The sequence below is a fragment of the Cyprinodon tularosa genome, unplaced genomic scaffold (assembly GCF_016077235.1).
Source record: "Cyprinodon tularosa strain WSP-4 unplaced genomic scaffold, ASM1607723v1 ctg45, whole genome shotgun sequence".
Classification (NCBI taxonomy): Eukaryota; Metazoa; Chordata; class Actinopteri; order Cyprinodontiformes; family Cyprinodontidae; genus Cyprinodon; species Cyprinodon tularosa.
The window spans coordinates 42,715-58,218 of record NW_024039174.1 but is presented as its reverse complement, the minus strand read 5'-3'; the positions used below and the strand labels follow the sequence as shown (position 1 = coordinate 58,218).

The 15,504-nt window shown below is 36.1% G+C and overlaps 1 protein-coding gene across 1 annotated transcript in view; it reads left to right on the top strand.

The window, feature by feature from the left end:
• The window catches only part of col6a1 (collagen, type VI, alpha 1), a 42,929-nt gene extending 27,709 nt beyond the window's left edge, over positions 1 to 15,220 (top strand). Inside the window, exons 26-35 of the mRNA XM_038300432.1 lie at positions 2,174 to 2,239; positions 7,228 to 7,263; positions 7,593 to 7,629; positions 7,752 to 7,760; positions 7,856 to 7,989; positions 10,433 to 10,530; positions 12,936 to 13,122; positions 13,210 to 13,381; positions 13,496 to 13,525; positions 14,193 to 15,220. Coding sequence (XP_038156360.1) covers positions 2,174 to 2,239; positions 7,228 to 7,263; positions 7,593 to 7,629; positions 7,752 to 7,760; positions 7,856 to 7,989; positions 10,433 to 10,530; positions 12,936 to 13,122; positions 13,210 to 13,381; positions 13,496 to 13,525; positions 14,193 to 14,794 — 1,371 coding nt within the window. The 3' untranslated portion in view covers positions 14,795 to 15,220. The remainder of the gene's footprint in view (positions 1 to 2,173; positions 2,240 to 7,227; positions 7,264 to 7,592; positions 7,630 to 7,751; positions 7,761 to 7,855; positions 7,990 to 10,432; positions 10,531 to 12,935; positions 13,123 to 13,209; positions 13,382 to 13,495; positions 13,526 to 14,192) is intronic.
• The last annotated feature ends 284 nt before the right edge of the window (positions 15,221 to 15,504 follow it).

The window sequence follows — 15,504 nt, the reverse complement described above, 5'->3', positions numbered from 1 at the left end:
GCCCATGTTCTGCAGATCACCGCCTTTTGAAGTTTGCATTGACCGACTCTACAAAGGGCACCTAGCATGTGTGTCTTCCCACTAAAATCTGACGTCTGTGTGAAGGAGTGTGTGTGTGTATTCAAAGCCAGGTGGTTGTCATTACCATCTCCGTCTCTTCATTCCCATATCTGTCTGCTGTGGTTCATGGCTCTGTTGTAGAGGAACAGACCCTGCTCTTTTGGGTCAAATTTCAGCACGGATCAAAGAGCAGAAAGGATTTATGGGACTTCCCAGGAATGGAGCTGGGGTATTTCGTTAATTTGATGATTTTTTTTGTGCATAGAGTCAGATTTCTGCTTCCACAGAATCTCAGTATCAAGGGGCTTCATTCAAATTAATGCAAAGTTAACCTTTTAAAGAATATGCTCTCCTTAGAAGGGGGTAAGTTGTCTTAACTCTGCAGATGTTTGAAGATTTGGAAGCCATTTTAAATTCCACTTGGCTATCTGCTCTCAATTAGCAGTTGTGCCTCACGGCGCAAAGCTCAGCTGCCCCCTGCTTCCTTCCCAAAACCAAAAAGCCAACATGTCTTTAATGTGCAACATGCTACATATTGTAAGATAGAACTAAAATATGGATTTTTATTCTTTCTTTGATTTGGAGCTTTTTGTTCTGGTTGCAGTCTAGCACAAAAAACCCCCCCAAAAATGTGGAAAACATTGAACATTACTTGCTGATCAGAGAGCAGCAGCTGCAGATGCCTCGACAACTCTGCCTGCAGCTGTTCCATGTGAAATGGATTTATAGCTCCCATAATTGCAGAATTTATTGAAAATTGTATTATTTTGTATTATAATCTTCTTGTGAACCTTTTTAAACAAATGTTTTGGACAGCCTGACCGACCAAAGCCTTGTTGAGTTGGTTCCACTTAATGGTTAAGCAGCCAAATTAGTCTATTATTCAACAAGTGGGTCTTTATACTGCTGATCTGCTTTTCTCATTACAGTGCCTTGCAAAAAGTGAATACCATCGTAAATATGGTTCCACATATTGTCATGTTCCAACCAAATATCTTATTGTATTTTAAATAGATTTGATGTTGTAACGCAACTCCAGCCAGCATATACTTGTAAAGGAAAACGAAAATTACATGTTTTATTCATTTATTTAATCTTACTAATAAAACCATCAAACAAGTTGCTTAAAAAGTCACACAATCTGTATTTAACCCAGACCTGCATGGTAGATCTGGTGAAGCTGCAAAGATCCAGAGCTTGGAAGAAACAGTTGACAAGACAAATATTAGATATAGATTCTAAAACAGTGGCAAATAAGAGCCACTGTTGGACGATAGGATAGACAGAGGTGTCAGTCACATTTTGTCACAATCCATGCAGATGACAATTAAAATTTGCATATGGTGATAAAGAGCACTTCCTTGAGTACACTGTGGTGTTGGCTGCATCATGCTTTGGGGTAGAGGCAGGGAAGTTGATGGAAAGATGTTTGGAAGTGAATACAGGACAATGCTGAAAAAACCCTGATACAAAGGACTTGAGACTGTGGATGGGGATTCATCCCCATTACCCCCAACATAGAGCCAGAGTTCATTTAGAATCTGGGACCAAAAATGGATTAAAAATGCTTTACAGTCTTTGCTGACAGCGGTTTAGGTATTATGTATAAAACATAAGGTGGAATATTCATTTTTTGTCGTGGTTGTTAGGTGCAAAAATGGGCAAAAAAAAGACACTATATTTGTGAAAAGCATGATGTCTCATTGGGTCTCTCTTCTCTATGAGCATATTTTCTTAGCACCCATGAAAATATGTGTTTCAACAAATGCTCTCCAGATTGGATCCAGTTTTCCCAAATAAAATCATAGCAGAATACTCTTTAAACCCAAGTGTAATACATGTCCATGCTTTCGACAGAAGCTCTACAGTGTTAAGGCTGCAACAAGCAGTACTTTCATTTACCAGAGGATAACAATGATCGCATTTTATCTTCTGCTAAAGAAAAAGGATATCTATAGAAAACTCACTTTTCACATTGCTGCAGATTGTGGCTGTTTTTTGTTTTTTTTGTTTGTTTTTTTTTAAGCAGCAGTCCATAACAAAGCTACATTCACTGGAGAAAAAGATCTGTAGCAAACTTTCGTCTTGATTTTGGTTCTTTTTCTTGTTATAGAACAACGAGCCAGGACCTGCTGGAGACAAAGGGGCCAAAGGTCACCGTGGACGAGAGGGCGACCCGGTAAGATTATCCGGAATATTGATCTGTGTGTCTGAGTCTTTCAAATAAGTTTTTTATAAGATGAGACACAGAAATCAAATAAGTTTCTAACAGACTTTATAAGTAGAACAAACAAAAATGAAATGTAAATCACTTATATCATAACCTAAAAACCACTGTTCTGCCTGCTGTCCTCTGGGAAGACGCTTTGCAGCATCCGCTGCAGATCCAGCAGATTCTTCAACAGCTTTTTCCCCACTCCCATCTGACAGCTGAACATTAAAAAAAAAACTCTAAATCAAGTCACAGACTCTGCATCACACTGATAACACCAAACTCTACAAATACTGCATATTTGCACCATATATATCTGTCTTGAAATGCTCTGAACTTCCATATCGATACGTTTTTGCACCATGTTTTTTTCTCCCACTCTGTATACATTTGATCACTGCTGCATTTTATGAAATGGAAAGGTTCATTTTACTGCTTAGCTGCTGCTCATTTACTGTCGAAAAAAAGAAATTCTGTTTTGTATACACTGTACACCCACAATTGTATACATTTGTGTGTCCAAATGACAATAAAAGTTGTCTAAGTCATCCTCTTTAACAAAACCTAGCATTTTGAAATAAGCTATTTGATGAGATTTTGAACTGTGCTAACTGCATAAATCTAGTACAAGAGATGATCTTTGGATGTACAGGCCACACAAGTAAAAGTTTTTAAAAAAGCTCAAACTGCTGAAAATTACGTAAATTCATGTTTTTTGTTTCCCCAGTAGAAATTGCAAGTAAGTCCCAATATGAACTACTACATGTTCGCTTATTTCCTCTAAAACTAGGCATATCAATGTCACTGTTTATCAGAGCATGTTAGTTGCATAATTTTATAGCAGTGGCATGACCCTTCCCCATTTCATCCTTTTCTTTGCCCAGCAGATTATTTTTTACTCTTGCACTTAACCAAACCACTGCACATAGGCATGCTGCTCTTTACAAATTAAGAGCAATAACTTTTCTGTAGGTTATAATCTAATTCAGAAAAGCTAAAGATTGACTTCTGCCCTTTTTATTCATTGATGCAATACTAAAACCATTTGGGTTGATTGAAATGTCAAACATGACAGATTATGATCACCAATCAACCTGAAGAATGCTCCTTGAAAAAATTATTTATTGAATTTGCAAGGAAAGATTTTAACTAGACCATCAGAAGATTTTAAAAATCATCTTTTCGCGAATGTTTTGATTTAACTAATGAATTGAGGCACAGTTAAACCTCCTGGTAGGCACCTGTTGGTACAAAGCAACTGAAACTGCTATTAACCATCATGTTTATTTTAAAATTATGTCTCGGTCATGTTCAGCATGCTTCCATAAAACAAAATTTTGATATGGCAAAAATCAGCATATTCTCCTTGACATTTCCTTGGTCCTCAAGAGCTAATATCTCTTTTTGAATTATATTCGGGTTTACACCTTTTAAAACATTCAACTTGCAAAAAAGACCAACCTTTGTTTTTTTGGTGAAGATCAGACATAAAAGCTTCATCGTATCATATGTCTTTCCTTAGAGCCCTCATACCAAAATGTTAGAGCTCTCCTCCGTCAAAATATGGAGGTATATACGGTATTTCCTTTTATATGTTTTTTTATTTGAAAGCAGAATTTCTTACTTTTTGTTCTGCTCTTTTACAAACATCTATTATCACCATTAAAAAATATCCTGCAGGCTTGAAAAAATGCTCTGCTCTCTCTTCGAACTCTTCTTCTGTGCCTAAATGGACTGCATCTTGCACAAACATTAACTCCTTACATCCTTCTGCAGGTGCGTCAGTTAAATCGGCTCTCCTACATCGGTCTCCATTCTGTTGCTCTCTATCAATCAAAAGTGTTAACCCAGTCTACACAGGAACTGTTGACATATTAGTTCAACTCATGGAGAGTTAAAATTCAAAACTTTTTAGGTGTCTACATTGTTCCACACTAGATCTAGTTAAAATAAGCCACGTTAAAATAGTCTTAAACAGTCAACAGTGAGTTGGAACATCTCCCTGAATAGTCCTAATTCAACACCTATCAGGGTTGAATTTATTAAACACTAGTTAGTGTCAAAAGTTATCACTGTGAAATAGTGCTAATCATTTATCTATATATTCTAAGCTACATTGTAAATTAACTTAGACCGTGGAGCTACTGTTCACCATCACAATGCTGTATGGTGTGAATTCCTGAGTATTTACTCATCCTAAATTACAAGCAGGGTTATAATTATGGATTATTTAGGGTGTGTCCATATACCATGACTCTTTGTTGCCCAATGAATTTGCTGCATGTCATGTGAGACTCTAAAATAGCACTCTACAAGCCAAAGGGGATGTCAGTGGATATAAACCCAATTTTAAGAAATGTGGATTCCCACGGCCTCAATGAATGACCTATGATGCACTCCACCCTACGCACATGAACGTTCTACTTTCCAACTGAGAAACCATGAGCTAATCTCACTTAAAATAAAGACAACATCTCAGTCCGGCCAAGAAAATGTGAATATCTTTTTTTTCTGTCTGTCTTAAAAAGGGGATGCCAAAGTTCCCAACTACAGCTTGTATGGGGCTGTCAAATAGTGTATGCTCCATTACAGATTTATTATTTTATTTTTGTCACAATTAAATGTTTCAGATCATCAATTGAATACAATTCAGTTTATTTATGTAGCGCCAATTCACAACACACGTTATTTCATGGCATATTACAATTCAACCAGATCATTCATTCAAATTGATTCAAAGTTTTCTAAGGAAAACCAACTGATCGCCTCGACTTATTGAATGGAAAACCGTCATACCAAGCATGCTTGTAGCGACAGTGGAGAGGAAAAACTCCCTTTTAACAGGAAGAAACATCCAGCAAAACCAGGCTCAGTGTGAACTTTGATCAAACAAGTTTTTAGCATCAGAGAAGCATAACTATTGCTCCCAGAAACTGTTGATAGGTGCTTGCAATAACTAACGGTAGGTACCTTAGTATCTTATTTGATATTTTTAAAGCATTCAGAAGTGGAACTGTTCCACTTTCATCAAAGCCTTGAGGTCCCCTAAGTAACAAAGTGACCCCATACTGGATTATCTCCACCATGCTATATTCATGTTTTGGTGTTTTTATGTTTTGTTTTTCTCTGTAAAGCTGTTGTTGGTCTTACACCAGATCTAACGGGATACACATCTTACCTAAAATTTAATTTTTATCTTGTCCCTGCACAGGTCAGCATTGGTTTTGACATTTGAGCTCTCCAATAGACGCCATTTTTGCTTTGTAGTTTTATTAATTAAAGTTACATTTCTGAATAGACCCACCCTCTCCACTTAAATGCACATGCACAACCCTGTAACCGCTCAAGAAAGGGAACACCTATTAAATGTGTGCAAGAGCATGCATAAACCCATTTCTCCTCGTGCACGCTCTGTTTAAAAGTTGCTGTTTGCATTGCTCATACAAACTTACTTTTCAAAGGAAGATTTGTAATTTTTCAACTATGTCAGACTCACCACTGGTGAGGTAGGTGAAAATGGGGATGAGCACGTAGGACGGCCTTACGTAAACATATCACCAGAATGATTGACAATTAGGAGGATCACTTATTTTGATGATCCACCCAGAAAAAGAACTTCCTTCACTATATCTTTAAATAATGAAGGCTCAGCTAAAATGAGACCAGTGACTCTACAGGGTTTTGTATGCTGCTCCCTAATGTTAACTGGAATACCAGAGTCATGAAAGTGACTTTGTTAAATGTATTTAAGACTGATAGATGTCAAAAATGTAATCTGTTCTTAGATTTATCTCACTGAAAGCAACATATGTTACTTATTTAATATCTTTTAGCCTACTTCATGTTGTCAGACATTTCCTATCTAGGTGATATATCTAGCCCTGGAGACATATGGTATCAATGAACCAAATAATTAAGTTAATTACTTTCAGAAAATGTTTTATTGCCAAGTACTGTTTTTAAACAAATTAGGATTATGTTTTGGTGATGAGGTTTTACACATAGACAAACAAACATAAAGCTGATATAAATAAATATAGGAATGATAATTATATTTTTTGCATTTACAACTGCATTTATTTGTGTTTGTATGATATTTAAAACAAAGGTAAAAACAGAAAAAAAAAGGTTTTCATATGAATGTTGAACTTTATCATCTAAAACAGGCTTCCCCATGCAGGTTTCAGAGGTTTCCTTGCTAGGCTGATTTTAAATGAAAGCTGATTAGCAGGCTTTTGCATAACTCTAAAGCAGGGAAAACAACTAAAGCAGGGAAACCTCTAAAACCTGCAGGACAGCGGCCCTCTAGGACCGACTTTGGGGATGCCTGATCCAAAATATCTGTCACGCAACTCATAACTGCCACTTACCGGTACATTCTTCCCTACCCCTTTTCTCCATCTCTTAACTTTAGAATCATACTTCATTCTTTCTTATGAAGAGGTTACGTCACATGTCCTTGGGAAGGTTTCTCTCCTCTCCCTTTAGAAAAAGAATCATCCCTGTCTTGTGCTCTGTCTTTCTCACCCTCTTGTGTATTGTGTGTTTGTTCGTGCGTGCTACGCCGCCCTCTTTGTTTCGTAAAAGAATGCTATTAAACAGAGTTTTAATAGCTGCTAAAGCAAAACACATGAGTTCTCCTGCAGCTGAGTGAAAAATAAGCTGTGGTCATAAACTTTTGGCAGTTTCAAAGGTTGTTGCAGAGCCAAAGCGACCCAAACAAATGCGCTGGTGTAAATGTGGGTTCAGTTATTGTGGGAATCTGGTTCAAATTCGCAGGGGTAATGGTTTTCCGAAGAAACCTCTAAAAAAAAGCATTTTTTTTTTACAAAACTTGCTCTGTCACCCAGGTCGAAAAGGACGTATTATATCAAACAGATAAACACAGACATCTATCAGGGGGTATCTCTATAATTTTTCCTTGCACTGATTTATTATTATTTTGTCTTTTTCAGGGTCCTCCTGGGCCGCCTGGACCACCAGGAACTGATGTAACTATTAAAAAAAGATGAAATTTTATACTTATTCTGGTCATTTGAACAGACTTCAGGGGAGCAGCCAGTTAATTCCTCCTTGAGCCTGTGCTGCTTTTGAATCTGAAATTAAATGTTCAGGCCAAGCTCCACATTTAATTTCCTAAACTATGAAACCTAGAAGTCACACACCTCTCAGTAAAACAGCACTATCTTCATGATCTGTTTTTCTTCCTGAGTAGTTTAAAACTCTCTTGGATTTGCCTGCGCTTTGAATTTCAATGTTATGTGACGTGATACAGCCATGGACTGCCATACAGTAACCCATACTCCACCTCTCCACACAGGAATGTGAAATTCTGGATATCGTCATGAGGCTCTGCTGTAAGTTAAAGGCTCAGCTTCCATGCGCCTTCGTCTCATGTTATCTTCTGTTTTATTTTTTTTACTTCAGAAGTGATTAACTTTTTTGTTTTGCTTTTTATCCACTTCCAATTACTTCATAGCTTGTTGTGGTAAGTTTAGAGTTTTTACATCATATCTTGTTCTCTGTTGGCACTTTATAATTGTTTTATTTTATTTTATGTATGTGTCTACTTTTTCTTTTCAGAGTGCAGGTGTGCTCCAGTGGACCTGGCATTTGTTGTGGACAGCTCCGAGAGTATTGGTGCAACAAACTTTGCACTTGCTAAAGACTTCATCATTGCTGTTATTGACAGACTGATTAAAGACCATCATGTCAAGGTAACAACATTTTGAAATCATTCTGTTATGACCAAAAATGGATTCTGAAATATGTGAAACATACTGAACTCAGACTTACGTCTTAAAGACTATAGATTTTACTTCCAGTGGTTCTTAAGAAGCAGGACCGCAGGTGAAACCACTAATTGTAGATGGATTCAGTAAATAATTAATGTTTCCTTTCTTGGTTACCTTTGTATAAATTAATGACTTGTTGTTATGATATCACTGCAGACAGTACATATGAGATCTTTGCAATGTTGCCGGTAAAATTAATCAATGACAGTGGAGGAGTGTAAACAATCATCGACAGGTGTTAAGCTACATAGGATTTAGAATAGTACAATTCAAGGTAGCTGCATTATGTAGTCATTTTTATTTTATTCATGATATTTTCTTTTCATTCCTTTTGTGGTTCGAAGTTTCTTTTGGGGAATTTTTTTCTCTTCTGGTGTTGGTTGCTGTGCAGATGGAAGGATTCTGGCTGTTATCTTTTAATTTTAGGTAAATTGGCATGATGGATAGCAACCAGTTGGTACCTGATTAACATTTCAAGAGCTAAAATAGCACTTTAAATACATCCCCGAGTTCCAGATGAGTCAAAAAGGAGGTGCGGATGATGCAGAGATGAGCACAGAGAAGAGGGAGGAAGAAATTCAAGCAATCTCCTCACTTAATCATTAGGGACCAAGTTATACTTGAGTAACAGGCTGGATGAACTTTAAGTCCAAGCAGGGACACTCAAGCATATTAATAATGCAGTGTTATGAGCTTTTACTGAAACACATGAAACAACAGACTGGACTAGAAACAAAAATGTGAAAGCATCTACAAGAAAGGACAGAGTAGACTAATATTTTTTTAGGAAGCTTAAGTTCTGATATGAAGATGCTGATGAAGATTCTCAGTCATCCAGGTCATTTGAATTGAGAAAGCTTCATGGAGGGGAAGCGAAACATCTTCAAACCTTGGAAACCAAGTCCAGTGGATTGTTTTTAAACTTTTACAGATTCTGGTATGAAGAGCGTGATATCTTCTTTTGTTGAGGTTGGAGAATAAGACTAATTGACTTTTGGAAGCTGAACAAGCTTATAAAGGTCAGCTCTGTACTGGGGATTTCTATAGAATGAGAGGGATTCTTCAGAAAATAAATACCATTACACACATTACACAAAAATAAGTGTCTTTTCTTAGTGGTCTCTCCAGATCCACATTTGAAGCGTAGTATAATATACGACTGCAGCCACTAAAGCAACTTGTTTAAGGAGCCTATATAGTATGAGTTATAAAAAATAATGTATTCACTGGTTAATAAAGCATTATTTTATAGAATTTAACTGAATTACCTTAAAAAAAACATTTCAGTGACAACTCTTCTGTTTGAAGAACTTTCTATTTGGTTAAATCAGAGGTTTCACATTATAATGTGTAACCCTTTTCTGATACTTTACTTTAAATTACATTCATATTTTTAGTGGAGCTGAAAATAATGTCTAAATCATTTTCAAAATAAAGTGCAAAAACTGAATATCTACTTTTATTTACCTGTGGACATCATTTATTTAGCCTAGTCTTTAGAGACATGAGCTTTAATAACACCTCAACCTGCACCTCAAATATTCACGAGTTCAGTTGGATTGTAACTTAAGTAATTCGAGACTCCACTTATGTCCTTTTGACCAACTGCAAACCTGACTTGGACTTGCTACAAATAGACAGAAGAATTAACTTGGAAAATGATCAAAGACTTTATATGTGACTTAAATTTTCTCCTCGGGGACTTTGCTTTCCCCTTCAAAGAATTAGACATAGAAGTTAAAAGTTTAAGATTTGATTTTAGGTGGAAGATTTGAATTTGAATTGCAGGGAAAGACTCATATCTTTACTTTAACTTGTCCCTCTGAGACTTAATTTAGATCTAATTTAGATTTCCTTCTCAAAGGCTTGGTCTTACCTTTCACAGACTTCAGCTGGATTTTTTTCTTTGAGTTTTACTTGAATTTTCAAAGAAAAATTTGTCTTTCAAAGAGTTTAAATTTAAGTTGGAAAATGATTTGAACATTTCTGGCTTTGACACACATAACAGCATTGTTTTCATATTTTTGTATTTATGACATGCCTCTGTGGGATGCCTGGTATCTGACCTTTGGGAAGTGTGTTGTTTATATAAACCTCTTCTACTACTGTTCTTCTGGGGTTTTACAAAACTGCTCCTATGAGGTCAAATGCTTAGAATAGAACACGGGAATGAAACATATTGTCTTCTGTTTTTTGGAAGCACACTTTTATGTCTTTCCAATGACTCTCCTCTTCCAGTTTGGATGTAATTAGTCAGGATGGGTGTGGCGCTGAAATGTTGACAGAGCAAAATGAGCGCTTGCAGACACTGCACACACAGACCAGACCAAAACGTGCATTAACACTTCAGTGTTTTTCTTTCCAGTTCTCATCCAACCATTCCACCCTCAGCGTCGTCCAGTACAGTGGATCCAAAGCCCAAGAATATGTGATCTTAGGCTCTAGCCTCACCGAGTTTAAAGAGTGAGTTTGCAAACAACAGGATGTTTTTATCACATGATCTGTGGTTTTCTGTTTGACTCTTTGGTTTCTGAGGGTTGCACTGTGTCTTTCCTCGTGTGAAAATAAGGCATTTTAGCATGCCCAACTATCTTTTTTTTCCTTTCTGATTGCAAGATCAGTTAAGGTCTAATGAACATTACTCCTAGCTGGCTCTGCCTCACAAAAAAATAGCAAACTCTTTCAAATTATATCAGAGGTATCCTTTATACATAGCAATATGTAAATCTACTTTCCTTAGGGAGAATAATGTTTCTCCTAATGGTATTTAAGCATAATTTCTTTGTTTTCTGTAATAGCTAGGAGACATTAATATCTTACGTTTGTTTTTTTTCAGTAGATTTAAATTCCTGATTATACTAGTAAAATGCTACAACTCCTAGAATAAATGCAAAAAATACTTGATATAAGATCTTAGGAACATGACGTTCAGTTGGTTACACTAAACATTTGGCATTTTTATTATAACCTGTTTCCATAATCCTCCGAACCAAGAAAAAGAATTACTTAGATGCAATGGTTAAATATGTAGACATAAATGGACTGTTTATGAGCACAAAGTGGAAGGAGACAGGAAAAAAATGCAATACCAGTTTATGATGGGGTAACTGACCGGGATAAGGGGCAACAAAGGATAAATAATTTAAAAAACTGCTGCCTTTTATATTGTACTTTCCAACAAAAACAAGAAAGCAAAAGCAGGTTGTGATGTCATCTATTGGCTGTGAGTAAGGATAGAAAAATATAAAAAGAGACGGAACAAGAATCTAGTTTCAATTTATTTTTATTTTTTTTACCATAATATTTGCAATCTAGATGGGTATTATAAACATAAATGTCTGTTTAATAAAGAATCTTCTGTAGTGACAAAAAGCACTAAGATGTCATAAATTACAAACAAACACAACCACATTTTAAACTTATCCTTCCGAGTGTCATATAGTCTGCAAAAAATGCTAAATTAAAACACTTTCATTTTTGTCCAAAATTTAAAAGGCATTTTGACATACCTCTAAATTATAATAAGTGTGTACCACTGACATAGATATTTATTTGAAAAAAAATTGTTCTTTGTTTATGTAAGGAAATATTAGCATGCCAAATGGTTTATTTACAAAGCTTAAGGTATGCATTATTTTTTTAACCCTCTTTGATCCACTGACATTTCTTTAATGTATTTTAATCTTTAATGTATTCCGTTAAAATCATAACCTTCCTTGTTGCTTAAAATTGAATAAAAACATTAACATTTGGATAGATTGACTATTCTTTGTTGGATTTTAATCTTAAATTTCTTTGGGATTATGGGTTTTTATTTTTACAAGTCTTTGACATACCTTTTTAAATAAAATCCAGCAAATTGTGTACATTTGGTAAATTTTTTAGTGTCATTGTACATAATGTTGTAATTTGACATCCATTTTTTATTTCCTTGTATTGAGCTCTCTTTAAGGTGTCAGAAAAGATTGTCTATTGTTATTTTCCTTTTTGTGTATTACAGGCTACAATTTTTTTGGCAACTTTGCAAAAATAGACAATAGAAAAACTGTGTTATTTGGGAAATAAAACAGATAAATGTGGGTGCCCAAATGTGACATTAAAGGAAATATTCTGATCATTCATAATTTTTAATTTCGCACAGGATGGAAGTTAGTGATGCATTTTTAAACAGTTGGGAAAATGTTAGTTGCAGTTCAGCCCAATATTTTTCATACCTGTTTTAATATGTTTCTGATAAATAAAATCGCATCAGTGTTTTTAGTGTGACGCAGACAAGGAGCTCTTTTGAATCTGATAAAGGGTGATGGCGCGAAACCTAAAAGTTTAATAGCCAAAAAACAAGATAAAACTGTTTAGCTATTGTAACAAATGGAGCGATTGGTAATGCCAACTAATGGTTTTGCATGGATTTGTGTGGAAGGTAGAAAAAAAATGTGGATTTGAAAATTAAAAAATAGGTGTAAGTTTTACATTTCGTTTTTTATATATATACTTTTGAGGGATGGCCATCTCATTTTGCATCAGTTACAGATTTAAATCTAAAACTACTAGGGATAGGTATAAATTTGGTAAAACTGTACATTGATCTTATGTTTATTTTACCATCTTTTTTATCATCTAGCATCTTTTACTGTCTAAGGAAACCCAAAATACACTTTTGTTAAATATTATAATCAGGTAGATGGCTTTCCTTAAATTCCTTTCTTTTCACGGACACAGATCTACTCTGTAAACAGAAATCTATAAAAGGTATAAATGAAAAAGGTTAAAAGGTTTGAAGGTTTTTAATCAATAGTCGCTCTCGTAAAAAAAAACTATCTTGTTAATGAATTTCCTTGTTGTAAATGTGCATCTTTCTGTGTTTTCAGGTCAGTAAGAAACTTGCGCTGGCTGGCAGAGGCCACCTATACAGGCGAGGCTCTTGGGTTCTCTCTGGATCAAACAATTAGTAAGATGAGGAAAGATAATAAAGTCGTTCTTGTTCTCACTGATGGACGCTCTGATACTACTAGAGACCCGGAGCCCCTCGATATTCTCTGCAATAAAGGCATTTTGGTGAGTTTGATTGCTCAGACATTTAACATATTTTTATTTTCAAAGGTTCTTGTGTGATAATATGTAGATTTATTGTCTCAATACCAGGTGGGCGGTTTAGGAATTAAGGACTATTCAGGCCGTCAACCAAGCTTTGAGCAAGTTCTACAACTGTCATGTTCGACTCAAGCCAAACCAGGATTTTCCTTTATCCTGGATAACTATGCTGAGCTGCTGGAGGATCAATTCTTGCAGAATCTCACAAATAAAATTTGTCAAGGTAACACTCAGCTAAACATTTGCAGTCACTTTTTTTACTTCCTGTGCTTGTAAATTCCCATTTAAATCTAATCGTGAAGACTTACTTTATCTCTTATGTTTTTCATTCCTGCAGAAAAGAAATGCCCAGACTACAAATGTCCAAGTAGGTTTTTTGTTTGTAATCATTTATTTATAATTCTTGGTTCATTCTACATTAAGTTTCTAGGCAATATTCTTGTTCTTACATAAAATTTGGGATTCCTTGAAATAGTTTAGTTGCAAATAAATGTAAAAAAAAAAGACAAAACGCAGCACTTTGCACATTTGCTGGCAGTAATATTCCGGCGATAGAAAAATAAAAAATTTATTGTTTTGCATTTTGTGTCATTGTAATCCCAAACTTTAACATAGTTATAGAGCTTTGATCCCAACAGATACATTCTTTTGGGTTACTTTTCCTAAGCAGGCACATGGAAGTTGGTAAAAAAAAAAAAATGATTAGAATATGAATTTAGCTAAATTTTGGGGAAGTCTGAAAGAAAATCTGTACAACACTTCAGCCTCAGGCATAGATTTAACAATTTTATGTACGCTTCAAGAGAGTAAAGATGGGAAAACCTGCAACATAGCTTAAAAGACTTGCATGTATAATTATTTTTATATTCTGTTTGACTTGAATACATCACATGTTTCAGATATTTGTTGGTAAAGTAGCAAAAAATTTCTTCCTATCTTTCAGCTTTTGTTTTACTTATTAAAAGTGATTGATCCACTGAAAACATCTTTATTGGAAATTATCTTTATTAATTTTTATTTTTCTTATTTTGCAGTCTCCTTCTCTCAGAGTACGGACATTTTGATAATGATGGACAGCTCAGCCAGTGTGGGCCAGAAGAACTTTGAGATAAGCAAGACCTTTGTCAAACGCATGGCGGAACGTTTCCTCACTGCCCAAGCACCTACTGGTGTCACAGTCAGAGTGGCTGTGGCTCAGTATAGCCAACGCAATCCACGTATGGAGCACACCTTTGAATCCAATTACACCCTACTGTTTCCTAGCATTGAGAGTGCCCAGTTCCAGAATGAGGGCACCAACTTGTTAGAGGCCTTGCAATTTGCCATTACGGCTCGTGTCCCACCGGGTGTACCTGCAGGTAAGAGGAAGCTGCTGTTGTTCTCTGACGGGAGGTCCCAAGGAGTCACCAGGGCCCTACTGGAAAGCAGAGTCAGAGAAGTGCTGAGCTCAGGCATCGAGATCTTTGTCATCTCAGCGGGAAGCCAGGTCAACAATGAAAATCTCAGCATTCTAGTGAACAAAGGACAACAAGACAACGGCTACGCTCAGCGCCATATGTTCCGTGTTGCTGACTACGAGTCTCTGCTTCGTGGAGTCTACTACCAAACCGTCACCCGCAAGGTCTCCTTGACCTAAGTGGGAACTAAAAGGACAATCATGTTTTACATTCTTAGACCCATTATGAATATTCAGTGTCATTCATTTACTGTACACAGGCTTCAATTATGTTTGGAAACAAGAAAAGTTAGAGTCACAAATGATTATTTGACAGATAAAAAATTTTTTTTTTTTACAGAAGGACACTTTTACTTTGAGTTCTTCCTCCTAGGTAGACCATTTTAGACTCTGTATACCACAACCCAATGAATCCTCTGAGACCCTGTGTGAAACTAAACTGAGGAGATACTCCAGCCTGGAGGTAGAACTCAAAGTAGAACGGTCAGAATTCAAAGGAGTGTAATTTGATCCTGGAGAGTCATCAGTGATAGCCATATTTTAAGGTATTTTTACTCTACATCCGGACTGGTTCCTCCTCAGGTACTCTGTACTATTGTATTCGACTTTATTTGTATTCGACCTGCATTTAACAAGCGAAGCATCAAAGAGACGAAACAAACCCTTTGCTTTGCTCTCCAGGACCAGATCTATGCCTGTTTATGGTTAAACATGGACTCATGTTTGAATGTGGTGCGTTACCATGATGCAAAATTAAAGGAGCAACCACAGCACTGGTAGGACCAGACTCCTGGTTCCTGGCTGATTCAATGTTTTATTTTTAGTTACATGTATTGGTAGGCTACTTAAGGAAAATAATGAAACAGGATGTTGCATTAGGCATGCCCCAG